Below are 16340 nucleotides of genomic sequence, written 5' to 3'. Positions count from 1 at the left end.
ATATGTGAAAGATAAACAAACACATGGACAAACAGAACAGGTTAGTGGTTACCGGGGGATGAGGGGTAGCGGGTGGGCACAAAGGGTGAAGGGGCGCACCCATAAGATGACTGACAAATAATAATGTACGACTGATATTTCACAATGTTGTGAACTATCATCACCTCAACAAAAAAAATCAAGACAAGCTGTGACTTATCAGATGCTTTTTCTGCATCTATTAAGATCACAAAGTTTTTCTCCTTAAATCTGTCGATGTGGAAATCAGTATTGCCAGCTTCCCACCCTGTTCACATAGTGATATGGCACATCCCGGCCCCTGTGGCTGTGAGGGGCCAGGTCACCATTTATTCAGAAGATTTAGACACCAGGCAGGACCCTCCACATGACAAATGTGATCTTCAAGATGATAGCTGCTCCATCACCCTGGGTCCTGGACTGACATGTGGAGCAGGGCACCAGCCAACCAGTAACAAAGATGAAGCACGAATGAGACAGAAACTTTGTGTCATAGGTCACCAAGATCTGGGAGCTTTGTTACTGCAACACAGCAAAGCTGTCCTGACTGATACACAAGGGGACTTTCTGTTGTTGAACCATCTTTGAATTCCTGGACAGACCTGCTTGCGTACAATTGTTGGGGTGTCAGGGTGGTGGTGGGGGCTTCATACCCAGCACCAGCTCCCCATGCCACTGCTTGAACCAACTGAAAAATAAGCAAACGGCATTGGCACATGCAGGGCCAAGCCTGGTCTTGCAAATTATAAATTCTAGGCTGGAGGCCATGGATTATGTTTGTGGGTAAGCAAGCTTCCTCACTCTGACCCCGAGAATTAAACAGACAGTCCTCCAGTCGCCGGCAGTGCTGGGGCTGGACAAGCCCCCCTCCTGGAGAAGAAGAGGACAGGGATGGTGGAGGTTAGCTCAGCCCTGGAGGAAGGGACAGAGAAGAGCTGGGATACACAAGCCCTGTTCCTTTTCCAGATTTGGCAGATCCTTTAGGTCATTGCACACTCCCTGAGATGGAGCAAGTGAAGGGTGGAGGGGCAGGAGCATTGTGCTAAGGGGACCGGCTCCACTGGAAAGAGAAAAGCGCTCGCCCCACAATGGCTTCTGATGCCCCCTTCTGAACTCACTGTGCTGACGTTCTCCTCAGCTGTCTGCATCTGTGTTAGTGATGGGATTTTTCTCCCACGTTCTTTCCTCAAGCTGTTTGTGGCTGATATGGGTGTCACAGTTCTTCTAGTTTCAGAAATGAGATGGCTAAGTTTCCCGTGTTTTTGCCATCTGGAGTTGTCTGTAACATAATGTGGTCAGAGCCCCCATTGTCCACACCCCCTGTGCCCTGTCCTCACTGATCTGGGCTCGGCCATGTACGTGGCTCATTATGGCCACTGGAACAGCAGCAAATGGGACACAAATGGAGGCATGAAAAGTGCTTGTGCACCGGGCCTTGTCCTCTTGAAAACAATGTGGCTGACTTGCATACAGTTCTCTTCTTCTGGAGAAGAAGAGGACTGGCCAAGAGAGACGTCAATGACCCAAGCTGTTCCAGACAAGGCCAGCCCAGCAGACCACCAAATGACAGACAGCAGACACAGGACAAGCCAGCCCAGACTGCAAACTGCGGAATAAGGAGCTAAATAAATGCTGTTTTTTTAAGCAACCATCACTAGGTTCATTTTCTTTAATCAAAGTATTATTTCCATGGAATAAAATGCATCATTTTAAGGGCACAGTCAGTTAAACTTTAGTAATTGTATGCCATCATGGAGCCGCCACCACAGTCAAGACAGAGAAACTCAAAAGCTTGTTTGTGACATTTTGCAGCTGGTTCCTTCCCCCATCCCTGGTCCCAGGAAACCCCCGATCTGCCTTCTTTTCCCCGTTTTGTCATTGTCAGAACATTCAGGATGGACTCATGCTGTGTTTTAGGTCTGACTGTGTTCAGTTAACACAGTGTTTTTGAGATGCATCTGTGCTGCGTCTATCAGTATTGTTCATTTTCATCAGAGAACAGTATTTCACTGTGTGGATATGTTTCAATTTGTCTATCCATTTCCCAGTGCATAAACATTTAACTTGGTTCTAGTTCCAGAAATTTTGAATAATGCTTTGAACGTCCACACGCATGTCTTTATGTGGCCAGATGGTGCCCCTGCCTCAGGTAAACCCCCAAAAGAGGAACTGTTGGGTCATAGAGTACATACATATTTAACTTTGTAAGATCTTGTTTTCCAACGTGGCTGCATGATTTCTCATTCTCTCCAGCAACGTAGGAGAGCTCTAATTGCCCCACATTCTTGCCAACACTTGGTATTGTCAATGTGTGTATCCCAGCATATCTTTGTAGTTTGTGCAATTATTTGATGACTAGTAATGTTGAACATCCTTCTGTATGCTTGCTGCTCAATCATATACCATGTTTTCTGAAGGATCCTATAAATCCTTTGCCCATTTTGAATTGAGTTGCTTAACTTATTGAGTTGTTAGAGTTCTTTATTTTATATTCTGGATATAAGCTTGTTTTCAGATATGTGTTTTGCAAAATTTCCTCTCAAACTGTGGCTTACCATGTTGGTAACTATGTCTTTCAAAGAGCAAAAGTTTTTAATCTTAGTGAAGTTGATTTTATTGGGTTTTTTCTTTTATAATTCGTGCTTTTTGTGACTACTTTAGAAATCTTCACCTATCCTAATGTCATAAATATTTTCTTCTAGAACTTTAATAGTTTTAGCTTTTGCATGTAAAAGGATGATTTGTGTGTGTCGTGTTAGCTCAGGGCTGGGTTCATTTCTTTTCCATACAGATAGACAGCCATTCTGGGATTATTTGTTAAAAGACTACCATATCTTATTAATTACCTTGGCACCTTGGTTGAAAATCAATTCACCGTAAAAGTATTGATCTTTTCCTGGACTCTCTCTTCCGTCACATTGACCTATATGTCTATCTTTATGCTAATAGTACACTATTAATTATAGATACATACTGTCTCTTTATAATAGTATAAATAATCAACATAATATAGATAACATAAATAATAAATAATATAAAACTGTGTCTATATAACATTTCCCTGAAATCAGGTAACGTTAGCCCTCCAACTTTGTCTTTGTTCCTAAATTGTTTTGTCTATATTAGATCATTTGCCTTTTCATATGATTTTTAAAAGAAGCTTGTCAAATCCTTCAAAAAGGCGTATTAAGAATTTGATTGGTGCTCAAAAACAAAGATAAACTTGTCATTTTAACCAGAAACTCATAATACAAGATGGAATAAGATGTGAGAAAAACAACTTAGGAGGGGAAGAGGAAAGGGACTGAATCCGTTTACTCTAAGGAACTAGGGGCGATCAGAAAAGGGACTATCTTATCCACGAGATCTTGGATACAACCCTCAGGGTAACCCCTAAAGAAAAAAGCAGAATACACACAAATAATAAACAAGGAGAAAACAAAGAAACACAACATGAGAAACTGCATAACTCAATTGATAGACCAAAATACACTGGACGAGAAACAAAGGAAATGCAGGAGAACCGGAAAACGAGTGATAAAATGGCAGCATTAAGCCCTCATATATCAATAATCACCCTAAATGTAAATGGATGGAATTCTCCAACAAACAGAAACAGAGTGGCAAGATGCATTAAGGAACAAGACACAACAATATGCTGCCTCCAGGAAACACATTGCAGCTCCAATGACAAACACAGACTCAGAGGGAAGAATGGAAGAGGATACTCCAAGCTAATGGAAAATAAAAGAAAGTAGGTGTCACGATACTTATATCAGACAAAATAGACTTCAAGATAAGACAGGTAAAGAGAGACAAAGGGGGCAGTGTATACTGATCAAAGGGACATTCCATCAAGAAGAAATAGCACTTATAAATACCTATGCAACCAACACAGGAGCACCAAAGTACCTAAAGCAACTATTAACAAAACTAAAAGAAGACATTCATAATAACACAATAATAGTAGGGGACCTCAACATTTCACTCACATCAATGGATACATCATCCAGACAGAAAATCACCAAGGAAACAGTGGAATTAAATGAAAAGCTAGACCAGATGGACGTAATAGACATATATACAACACTCCATCCAAAATCGGCAGAATACACATTTTTCTCAAGTGCACACCAAACATTCTCAAGGATAGACCATATGTCTGGAAACAAGACAAGCCTCAATAAATTTAAGAAGATTGAAATAATAACAGGCATCTTTTCCAATCACAATACTATAAAGATAGAGATTAATTACAAGAAAAAAGCTGAGAAAAGGACAAAGATGTGGAGACTAAACAACATGCTATTGAACAAGCAATGGATCACTGAAGAAATTAAAGGAGAAATCAAAAAATACCTGGAGACAAATGAAAATGAAAACATAGCACACCAACTCATATAGGACGCAGCAAAAGCCGTATTAAGGGAAACTCATCGCAATGCAGGCTGACCTTAACAAACAAGATAAAACCCAAATAATCAGTCTCAAAATACACCTAGTGGAATTAGAAAAAGAGGAACAAACAAAACCCAAAGTCAGCAGAAGGAGAGAAATAATAAAAATCAGAGCAGAAATTAATACACTTGAAACAAAAAAAGGAAGTAAAAAGGATCAATGAAACAAAGAGCTGGTTCTTTGGGAAGATAAATAAAATTGACAAAACCCTAACCAGTCTTACCAAGAATACAAGAGAGACAGCTCAGATAAATAAAATCAGAGATGAAAGAGGACAAATAACGGATACCACAGAAATGGAACACATTATACAAGAATACTATGAAAAACTATATGCCAACAAAATGGACAATCTAGAGGAAGTGGATAAATTCTTAGACTCTTACAAGCTCGCAAAGCTGAATCAAAAAGAAATAGAGAATCCGAATACACCAATCACAAGTAAAGAGATTGAAACAGTAATCAAGAGCCTCCCAAAGAAGAAAAGCCCAGGACCAGACAGCTTCCCTGGGGAATTCTACCAAACATTCAGAGAAGATTCAATACCTATCCTTCTCAAGCTATTCCAAAACACTAGGGAAGATGCAAAACTTCCTAACACATTCTACGAGGCCAACATCACTCTGATACCAAAGCCTGACAAGGACAACACAAAAAAGGAAAACTACAGGCCAATATTGCCGATGAATACAGATGTAAAAATCCTCAACAAAATATTGGCATCCCGAATTCAGCAATACATCAAAAATATCATACATCATGATCAAGTGGGAATTATTTCAGGGATAAAGGGATGGTTCAACATCCACAAATCAGTCAATGTGACACACCGCATTCACAAAATGAGAACTAAAACCACATGATCATCTCAATAGATGCAGAGAAAGCATTTGACAAGATCCAACAGCTATTTATGATAAAAACCCTTAACAAAATGGAGATAAAAGGAAACTACCTCAACATCATAAAGACCATATATGACAAACCCACAGCCAACATCATACTCAGTGGGGAAAAGCTGAAAGCCATCCCTCTGAGAACAGGAAGAAGACAAGGATGCCCACTATCATCACTCTTATTCAACATGGTACTAGAGGTTTTGGCCAGAGCAATTAGGCAAGAGAAAGGAATAAAAGGAATCCAAATAAGGAGTGAAGACATGAAACTCACTGTTTGCAGATGACATGATTTTATATATAGAAAACTCTAAAGAATCCATCAGAAAACTATTAGAAATAATTAACTACAGTAACATTGCAGGGTACAAAATCAACTTATAAAAATCAGTTGCATTTCTGTACTCTAATAATGAACTAACAGAAAGAGAACTCAATAATACAATTCCATTTACAATTTCAAAAAGAAGAATAAAGTACCTAGGAATAAATTTAACTAAGGAAGCAAAGGACTTATACAATGAAAACTATAAGACATTATTGAAAGAAATAGATAATGGCATAAAGAGATGGAAAGAGATTCTATGCGCATGGATTGGAAGAATAAACATAGTTAAAAAGTCCATAAAACCCAAAGCAATCTACAGATTCAATGCAATCCCAATCAGAATCCCAATGACTTCTTCAAGGAAATAGAGCAAAGAATCCTAAAATTCATATAGGGCAACCAAAGACCCTGAATTGCTAAAGCCATACTGAGAAGAAAGAACAAAACTGGAGGCATCACACTCCCTGACTTCAAAATGTACTACAAACCCATAGTGATCAAAACAGCATGATACTGGCACAAAAATAGGCACACAGATCAATGGAACAGAACTGAAAGCCCAGAAATAAAACCGCACATCTATGGACAGCTAATCTTCCACGAAGGTGCCAAGAACATACAATGGAGAAAAGACAGTCACTTCAACAAATGGTCTTGGGAAACTGGACAGCCACCTGCAAAAGAATGAAAGTAGACCATTATCTCATGCCATACACAACAATAAACTCAAAATGGATCAAAGACTTGAAGATAAGTCCTGAAATCATAAAACTTCTGGAAGATAATATAGGTAAAACACTCTTTGACATCCAACTTAAAAGGTTCTTTTCGAATACCATGTCTTCTCAGACAAGAGAAACAAAAGAAAGAATAAACAAGTGGGAGTTCATCAGACTAAAGAGCTTCTGCAAGGCTAAGGAAACTAGGATCAAAACCAAAAGACAACCCACCAACTGAGAGAAAACTTTTGCAAATCATAAATCCGATAAGGGGTTAATCTCCATAATATATAAGGAATTCACACAACTGAACAACAAAAAAGCAAACGGCCCAATTAAATAATGGGCAGAGGATATGAACATTTTTCCAAAGATATGCAGGTGGCCAATAAACATAGGAAAACATCTTCAATGTCAGTAATCATCAGGGAAATGCAAATCAAAACTACACTAAGATACCATCTTACACCAGTTAAAATAGTTATAATCACAAGACTAAAACTAACAAATGTTGGAGAAGGTGTGGAGAGAAGGGAACCCTCACACACTGCTGGTGGAATGCAAACTGGTGCAGCCACTATGGAAAACAGTATGGAGAGTCTTCAAAAAACTAAAAATACAAATACCATATGACCCAGCTATCCCCCTACTGGGTATCTACCCAAACAACTTGAAATCAACAATCCAAAGTAACATATGCACCCCTATGTTCACTGCAGCACTATTCACAATAGCCAAGACATGGAAACTATTCAAGTGCCCATCGACCAATGATTGGATAAAGAAGATGTGGTATATGTATACGATGGAATACTACTCAGCCAGAAAAAAAGACAAATTGATACCATTTGCAAAAACATGGAAAGCCCTGGAGGAAATTACACTTAGTGAAATAAGCCAGACTGAGAAAGACAAAGACAAGATGATTTCACTCATGTGTGGAATAAAAATAAGAACATGGACAAAGAAAACAGCTCAGTGGTTACCAGGGGAATGGGGTGGGAGGTAGGCACAGAGGGTGGAGGGGAGCACCTATGAGGTGACAGACAAGAATTAATTACAAGTGAAATTTCACAATCATGTAAACTATTAGGACCTCAAATTTTTTTAAAATGGATAAGATAGTAAAAAAAAGAAAAGAATTTGACTGGTATTGCATTGACTCTTTAAATGAATCCATTTGGGGAGAAGAGCCACGTTACCAATATTAAATCTCCCCAACCGTGAACATGGATAGGGCTCCATTTACTCCAGCCTTTAAATTTTGCTTTGTAATATTTGAGGTTTTTGGTGTATCCATCTTATACAACTTTTGTTCAACTTCTTCATAAGTATTTCATATGTTACTATGGTAAATGGAGTGCGTGTCGTTAACTTCACTATACAAACGCCAGTGTGTCTTTGCATATTGACCTTATATCCCGCAATATTGATAAATTCACTTATTCTTTCTAGTAGTTACTTTGTAGGTTCCTTAGGGATCCGCACACAGAAATATACCATCTGCAAATGCAGACAGCTGCATCTTTCCAGCCTGAACGCCTTTCGTTTCTTTTGCTTGCCCTACTGCACTGGCGAGGTCCCCTAGCACCCGCTAAATAGAAGAGCTGAGGGCAGACATCCTACTCCCCTTTCTGATCTTGGAACAGCTTTCTACCACCGAGTGTGATGCTAGCTTCAGGGTTTTGGAAATGTCCCCAATCAGGTTAAACATGTTCTCTTTTATTCCTAGCTTCCTGAGAGTTTTTACCACTAAAGAGCTATGATTTTTTTCAGATTTTTTTCTGCATACAATATGATCATTTGTTTTTATCCTTTATTTCACAAATAAGGTAAATTACATTGATCGATTTTCATATGTTAAACCAACCTTGTATTCTTGGGTTCAACCTTACTTGGTCATGACGTATCAGCCTGTGTAGACATTGCTGGATATGACTTGCTAATTTTCGTTACGGATTTTTGCATCTATTTTCATGACAGGAGTTGATCTTGTCATGTCTTTGCTTCAGGGATCAGGACAAATACAAGCCCCATAAAAGCAGTTAACGGTTCTCTCCTCATTTATCTTCTGAAAGAATTTATGTAACACTGGTATTACCTCTTTTTTAAATGTTGGATAGAACTCACCAGCAAAGCCATTTGCCTGGAGTCTTCTTTTGGGAAGGCTTTTAAATTATGGATTAAGTTTCTAGAGTCGATACAGGCTGTTTGAGTTTTCAATTTCTTTTGACCAAGTTTTGCTAATGTGTTTCCTTCAAAAAATTCGCCTACCTCATCTAAGTTATTGAATTTCTTGGCATAAAGTTGTTCAGAATATTCCCTTACTATCTTTATAACATCTGTAGGATACATACTTGTGTCTTTTTTCATCCTGATATTAATCATTAATGTCTTTGCCCTTTTTTCATCATCGGCCTTGATGGAGGTTGGTCAATTTTTTGTTTTGTTTTTGTTCTTTTGAGGGAAGATTGCCCCTGAGCTGACATCTGTACCAACCTTCCTCTACTTTCTATGTGGGACGCCTCCACAGCACAGCTTGATGAGTGGTGTGCAGGGCCACACCCAGGATCTGCACCCACAGACCCCAGGCGCTGAAGCAGAGCAGGTGAACTTAACCGCTACACCACCCGGCTGGCCCCAGGTCTCTCAACTTCATTTTTAATCTCTTCAGAGAGCCACATTTTGTTTCATCAATTATATCTATTGGGATTTTGTTGTGGTTGCATCTTTTATTTTAAATTTTATTTATTGATGCTCTTTATTATTTGCTTCTTTCTGTTTGCTTTGAGTTTTGTTTTCTCTTCTTTTACTTATTAATGTAGTTTAGATCATTGATTTGAGAACTTTTTTCCCCAATATAAAAATAAAATTCATAAATGTGCATCTGAGAAATGCTTTAGCTGCATTTCACGATTTTTGCGATGCTCTGTTTTCATTTTTATTCTATTTTTATTCACTTTATTCCATTAAAAATACTTCTCAATTTCTCTTATGGCATCCTCTGTGATTCATGAAGTGGGTGTCTTAATTCCAAGTATTTGGAATTTTCCAGATATCTCTCTGTTGTTGCTATTTAGTTGAATTCCATTGTGGTTGCCTAACACACTTTGTATGACTTTTACCTTTTTAAATGTGCTGAGTTTTGGTTCGTGACCAGAATATGGCCCATCTTTGTGAATGTTCCACATGCACTTGAAAAGAACGTGACATTCTGCTGTTGTCAGGTGGGACACTCTATGCCAATCAGATCAAGTTATAGCATTTGTTTTACGTCTTCTAGGTCCTTACTGATTTTTCTCCTTTCTTATTCTGTTGGTTACTCAGAGAAAGGTGTTGAAGTTTCCAACAATATTTGGATTTATGTATTTCTCCTTTCATTTCCATCAGTGTTTGCTTCCTGGATTTTGTATCTCTTTTGTTAGGTGCACACACATTTAGGATTGTCCTTCTTTCTTCTTGAGTTGACACCTTTATCATTCTGTAACATCCCTCTTTGTCTCTGGCAATATTCCTTGCTCTGAAATCTAATTTGTCTCATGTTAACCTAGCCACTCCAGCTTTCTCTTGATTTCTGGTGGCATGGTAAATCTTTCTCCATCCCTTTTTTTTTTTTAAAGATTTTATTTTTTCCTTTTTCTCCCCAAAGCCCCCCAGTACATAGTTGTATTTTCTTCATTGTGGGCCCTTCGAGTTGTGGCATGTGGGATGCCGCCTCAGCGTGGCTTGATGAGCAGCGCCATGTCCATGCCCAGGATTCGAACCAACGAAACACTGGGCCGCCTGCAGCGGAGCGCACAAACTTAACCACTTGGCCACGGGGCCAGCCCCTCCATCCCTTTCTTTTTAACCTGTATATGTCTTAATATTTAAAGTGAGCCTCTTGTACACAGCATACAAGTTGTCTTGCTTTTTTATCCACACTGATTATCTCCATCTTTTAATTGAAGTATTTATACCACGTATGTTTAACGTAATTATTGACATAGTTGGATTTTTATCTACCATCTTGCTGTTTTATATTTGTTCTACAGTCTATTTTCCTCTTTTTCTGCCTTTTTTGTTTAAATGAATACCTTTTACTATTCTCTCTGCACCACTGGCTTATTAATTATGCCTCTTTTAAAAAGGTTTTAGGAGTGGCTCTATGGCTTAAAATATATTTCTGTAACTTATCATAACAGACTTTCAAATAAGACAGTATTTCACTTATCGTGTGAGAACATCACGGCTGGGCTCCCCCAGTTCCTCCTTCCCAACCTGGCATTTTGCCTCCAACGTGTTAGAATCCCATGACACACTGTTAGGATTTTTCCTCATGTGATTAACTTCTAAAATGACTAAAAACCTGGTGTCTCACAGTTGCCTTCATTTTCACCATTTTCAGAGGCCCTTATTTCTTTGTTTAGATCCAAGTTTTTGTCTGGGGTCATATTCCTTCTGCCTGAATAACTTCCTCTCCTCTTGCTGTGGGCCACACCCAGCCCTCAGCAGTCCATTCCATTTCAGCTCATTTCTCTGCTCGCCCCCTGGGTTCTGCTCAGGTAACACGGCACACAAGTCCCTCTCCTGGGGAGTGGGGGTTCTTGTATTTCAGGCAACCTGGTTGCCCTGCAGCCTCAGCCTTGGACGGATTAGAAGAAAGTTGTGGGGTTTTGCTCATCTGGATTTTTCTCATTGTTAGGGTGGGAGTGATTCTCTTTCCACTTTTCCACATCCTGGAGCAAAACGATGAATTGACTTCCAGACGTGTTCTGTCTGAGACAGCAAGCACTTCAGATCTGAGGACAGTATTTATCCTTGGCTCTGGAAAATTCCTTCATTCTGCTCATGTGTAAAGGGGGTCCTGTGTCCTGGTAGGGGCCCCTGGACAGGTGGACCTGGGGAGAGGGAGGCATGGCCTCTGCAGGGCCCATGGAAGGAAATGCTCAGGATGGAGAGAGGAAGTGCCCATTCGCAAATGGGAAAGTCGAGGCTCCCAGTCACTCTGCAGGGTCACAAGCCTGAGGGAGGAGGGAGGGGCCTCTCTCTGTCCTGGGGGGTCTTCAGAGCTGGTCAAGAGCAGATTCTAGCACAAATGATGTTGGACTCATTTCCGACTTAAGACACCGGCGAAGGTTCCCCCAAGAAAGGGAGATGAGGGGACAGTGTGGGGCAGACAGGGTCTCCTGAGAGAGGAGCAGCCCTCCCCAGTCCCCACCCACCTGCTCTGGGCCACTGCTTAGGGAAGGCTGGGTCACTTCCTCACAGCATTGTGGGACCTGCTCCTGCTGGGCACCTGGGGACAGCGCCCACTGTTTCCTCTAGTGGGGGTGGGGGGCAGCAGCCTCAGGGACCACCTGACAGTGATTGTCACACTACTTTTAGGCCCAAAGTCTCTTTCCAAAGAAAACCTCATGAAAACATGTCAAAGAGCAAACCTGGGGCTGCTCTGCCTAAACCAGGGGCTCTGGGCCCAGCTGGAGGAGCGGCGGGCCCAGCTGCACCCTCGCCTGCCCCCAGTCACCCGACCCGCACCTCACAGGTGCAGAGGTGGGAGCAGACGAGGAAGCTGGCTGGACCTGACCTTTCTTCCTGACCAGGCCACAGGCCACGCCACCCAACCCTTCCCCAGGTCACCCAGCCTGTGCTGGGCCTGCCGGACCCAGAAGGGAGCAGCCGAAGGGCAGAGGTGATAGTCACCACGACGGGCCGGGATGCAGCTCACGCCAACGGGACATCACACTCGCTAAGGAGCGGAGCTCACAGCCCTCGTGGGGGGACCCAGAAACAGCCCAGAGCCCTGGGGGGCACCCGGCCACCCTACAGCACCCAGGACCCCCGGGCAGCGCAGCAGAGGGCAGCCCGTGTCCCCTCACAGACCTTCTGCTCTGAGGGGGCCTTGGTGGCTCCAGGGCCGGCCCAGGAGCTGACCAGCTAGGAGTCCACAGGCCTGGGCCAGGGGCAGTGTGGGCTCCCGAGGTCCCCCGAGGGGCGGGTCCGGAGCATCGGAGGCCCTCCCGGGCCGGTGGGGACAAGGACAGACCCCCAGCCCCGCGGGTGGAGGACCCGGGTGGTGCTCACGTGCCGGGTGGCCCCACCGGCCATCAGAGCCCTCGTGGTGGCAGGTGGGGTCGGGCGGGGGAGGGGCGGGGGCGGAGGGGTCAGCTAGGGGCGGGCAGCGGCCTCCGCCCGGCGCCCCAGAAGGCGTGAGCGGGACGAAGCACAGGGTGCGGGGCCGACCGGGGCGCCCAGCAGCCGCGACCCCTGCGGGCCCCACCCCACCGCCACACGGACCCCACTGGGCCCGGCGTCCACGCGGCAGAGGACCCGACGGGCCCCCAGCCCGCCGAGGACGCCACAGGCCGGCTTACCGCGCGGGCCTCGGCCCAGGGACCCCGGGCGCCCTGCCCTCGCCCCAGGGAGGCCGGAGCGCTGCTGCTGAGGGAGGAGGCGCCGGGGTTCTCGGGTCCCACAGCTCCGCCCAGGGCCGCCAGCCTGCGCTCGGCCATAAATGGAACTGTCGTAAACGGCTCTGTCGTAAACGGAACTGTCGTAAACGGAACTGTAGTAAGCAGACTGGAGCGCCCTCCCTGGGGATTCCCGCTTGGGAGGCTCCGCAGGTTCAGAAGGACGAGGACAGGCAGTTCCCTAACCACGTGCGGCAGGTGTGTTCACGGACACACGCCTGCGTGCACACGCACACACAGGACGGGCTTCCTGCTGGGTCCGCAGAGCCCACCAGAACATCTCAGCTTGGTCCAGAGGTTCCGACGCCTCTACCAGCAGCTTCACAGCAGCCCGCAGGGACCCTGAGGTCACGTTTTGTCACTTTTGCAGCAGGAGCTGGCATGCAACCCACGATGCGTGGATCGAGAACCTCCCGGGTTTTTCCCCGTGTGGAGACACAGCGAGGCGATGACACACACTCTGCACACACACACTCAGTGCTCACACACGTGCACACGCACGCTCTTGCCCAGAGCTCTCAGCCCCTGGGTGCTGGACGGAGGGCTCACGAGGGGGAAGCCCTGGGAATGGCTGGCAGAGGAACCTGAGTCCTTTTCACAAATTCTGGGTTGGGGGACTTCCTGGGAGGGGGGCCACCTGCATCTCACTACCAACAAGGGCTTTGCACACGCCAAGAGCAGGACAGGGTGGGGCACGGCTCCCAGGGGGTGGCTCTAGGGAAGGGGGTCACTTGGTTGCATTTGTACACGAACTTTCCCAAAGCCACACCAACATAACTGCAGGTGTCCCCCGCGTCCCGGGCGGAGCCTGGTGAGCAGGCCCCACAGAGGGCCAAGGGGCCCTCTCTGGACCATCTGCAACCACTCGCCCATCGGGAAGCAGCTGATCCTAGACCCCTGCACGATGGCGCACCCAGACCCCCGGCACTAAGGGAAGCACACCAGCACAGCGTCTTTGCCCAAGTTTATTAGGAAAGCAAAGAATTGAACAAAGGCTCGGAAAATAAATATCCGCAGAGAGGAAGCCAGTTTAGGAAGCCGGAAAGCTCAGAGGGTCAGCAGGGCGATGAGGAGGACAGTGGAGGGCGGGGCCTGGGTGGCCGCACCTGCCCTGCTCACCTCCTCCACGGAGGCCGGGCCGTGAGGCCAGAGCGCCGCACGCGGCTGGGGGTGCTGCCCTGGGGCGGCAGGAGCTCACACGTGGTGTCCTGGCACAGGCAGCTCTCAATATGCGTGTAGGTGTACTCCCGCGAGCCGCCGTGGGGACAGTCCAGCACCACCTTCCGCTGGCTCGTGCGCTGCTCCTTGCAGCAGGTGCACCTGTGGTCCAGGGCCTGGGCCTCGGCAGAGTACCTGGGGGAGGGTCACAGTGAGGGACCACTACCTCCTGGAGGGGGCAGCCTCCCCTTCCCCTCCCCCAACCCTGGCCACTTGTGGCCTGGGACTCACATGGCGAAGGTCCCGCATGACCCGGAGCAGTAGTTCATGGTCACCAACTTGCTGCAGCCGGCATGTGAAATTTCCTTGGTAATGGGGATGGTGGAGCAGGGGATCCTGGTCTCATTGCGAAGGATGCCTGGAGGTGAGGAAGTGGAGGCTCTGTGGCGGGGTCTCCACACTTCAAGGGGGCCCACCAGGTCTCCCTCACTGCTTCCTCTCCGTCCCCCAGTGCACCTCGCCTGGCCCTCAGGCGCCCTCTAGCGAGCTGGGCACCCCCAGTGACACCCTCAAACTCCTCACTCTGCTGAGAGGGGCACAGAGGGGACAGGGCTCCCAGGGCACCATCCCCTCATGCCTTCCTCCCCACAGGGCAGCCTGGGTTTAGCCCACCCACCAGGCCCTGCCTCGGACCCCGGGAGCAGCCCACCGAGCGTTCTGTACTCACACTTCCTGCAGCAGCCGTTGGGCATGAGTGTGATGGAGCCCTGGAGGAAAGGAGGGTGAGCCTGCGCCCCAGACCTTCCCCCAGCTGTGAGCACCTCCTCTGGCCACAGGCGTGGGAAGGGGATGTTTCTGCAGAACGGGCTAAGGCCAGAGGCCACTGTCCCAGCACTGGGGCTTCAGCCCCACGGTAAAATAGGGGACCCCCACTCCCCGGGCTCGCTCACCGGGAGGCAGGCGCTGGCGTCAAATTCCGGGCAGGTGATGTTGGAGATGGACGAGATGAACTGGTTGTGGATTTTCATGCAGCTGAAGAAGCTACAGTTGTTGGTGGGGTCCCTCTTTACGTCCCCGGGCTGTGGGGCAGAGGACAGCGTGGTGAGGGCCCGCAGGAGGCCCACCCTCGGAGGCCCACCCCGAAAGACAGACTGGAAACACCTTGCAGGTGCCTGACCAGCCAGCCAAGTGCAGCTTCTCAGGCAGGAGGCCCAGCCTGCAGGCCCAGAGTCACTGGGCAGGTGACACCCAGGAAGGGCCCAGGGGCAGCCACCAGCCTGTAATCCACAGACGCATCCCCATCCTAAACCCCAGAACTCATGGAGGTGACCTTTTCTGGAAAAACGGTCTTTGCAGCCATACTTAAGATCTCGAGATGAGATCCTCCTGGACTACTGGAGGGGGCCCAAAATCCAATGACAAGTGTCCTTGTAAGACACAGAGAGACAGAGGAGAGGGTCATGTGAGGACAGGCAGAGACTGGAGTGTTGCAGCCACAAGCCCAGGAAGGCCTGGAGCCCAGAAGCTGGAAGAGGCAGGAAGGACCCTCCCTGGGCCAGAGGGAGCGCCGCCCTGCCCACACCTGGGCCTCAGACTCCAGCCTCCAGGATGGGGCGGGGTGGGGGCATGGGGGAATCCTGCCTGTTGTTTCAGCCCCCAGTCTGTGGTCCCTTGTCACAGCCACCCAGGACAGTGGCACAGAGGACTCAGCCAGGGGCAGCGGGAGTTGTCCCAGGCCGTGCCCTCAGCCCCAGGCCGACCCTGCCGCGATGTGAGCAGCCCTGAGCAGGGGACTCGCGCACCTTCAGGATGTACTGCCCGCTGGGCTGGTTGATGATGCAGTGGGTCTGCTCACACTTCATGCAGCACTCCCCAGGGGCCTCCACGAGCCCATAGCCCTACGAGACATGGGGTTCAGGTTGGCGAGGGAAAGAAGACAGGAGCTGTTGGGGCCATAACCCCACTCCTCGAGGGAAGCGACAGGGTGGCGGCTGCTTACAGGGCTGCAGGATGTGCTGCAGGGCACGTGGGTGCAGGAGATGACGTTGAGCTGCGTGGTGCTGTTCCTGCTGCCGGTGCACATGCAGTCCTGGCACTTGGAGGAGTAAACTGGAGAGCCGGGCTGAGGGCACAGGGAGGGGCGAGTGAGGCTGGGCACCCTCCACACCTCCCACCCGCCTCGGGGAGTGCAGCTCCCATCCCAGAAGGCTCCAAGGGTGGGAGAGAGGAGCTGGTTGCCCCGGGCATGGCTCGCACAGCAGAGTTCCCAGAATGGGCCCTCACCCGCATCCCACCCGGCCAGAGAGCCTGCCCA

The 16340-nt window shown here is 47.2% G+C and overlaps 1 protein-coding gene across 2 annotated transcripts in view; it reads right to left on the bottom strand.

Annotated features, from left to right (window-relative positions):
- LOC106824950 (mucin-2-like) overlaps positions 1 to 16340 on the bottom strand; it is an 86555-nt gene that overhangs the window by 39097 nt on the left and 31118 nt on the right. The window contains exons 44-49 of one of the 2 annotated variants that reach the window (XM_070488523.1): positions 16026 to 16148; positions 15829 to 15924; positions 14977 to 15105; positions 14754 to 14793; positions 14318 to 14444; positions 13818 to 14221 (exon numbers count right to left, since the gene is read on the bottom strand). The exons of the other annotated variant lie outside the window; for it this stretch is intronic. Of the exons in view, the coding sequence (XP_070344624.1) occupies positions 13984 to 14221; positions 14318 to 14444; positions 14754 to 14793; positions 14977 to 15105; positions 15829 to 15924; positions 16026 to 16148 (753 nt within the window). The 3' untranslated portion in view covers positions 13818 to 13983. Of the gene's footprint in view, positions 1 to 13817; positions 14222 to 14317; positions 14445 to 14753; positions 14794 to 14976; positions 15106 to 15828; positions 15925 to 16025; positions 16149 to 16340 lie in introns of those variants that run through there. 2 annotated transcript variants of the gene reach the window in all.

This window comes from Equus asinus, chromosome 17 (genome assembly GCF_041296235.1).
Source record: "Equus asinus isolate D_3611 breed Donkey chromosome 17, EquAss-T2T_v2, whole genome shotgun sequence".
Lineage (NCBI taxonomy): Eukaryota > Metazoa > Chordata > Mammalia > Perissodactyla > Equidae > Equus > Equus asinus.
This window is presented reverse-complemented; position numbering and strand designations above follow the sequence as displayed.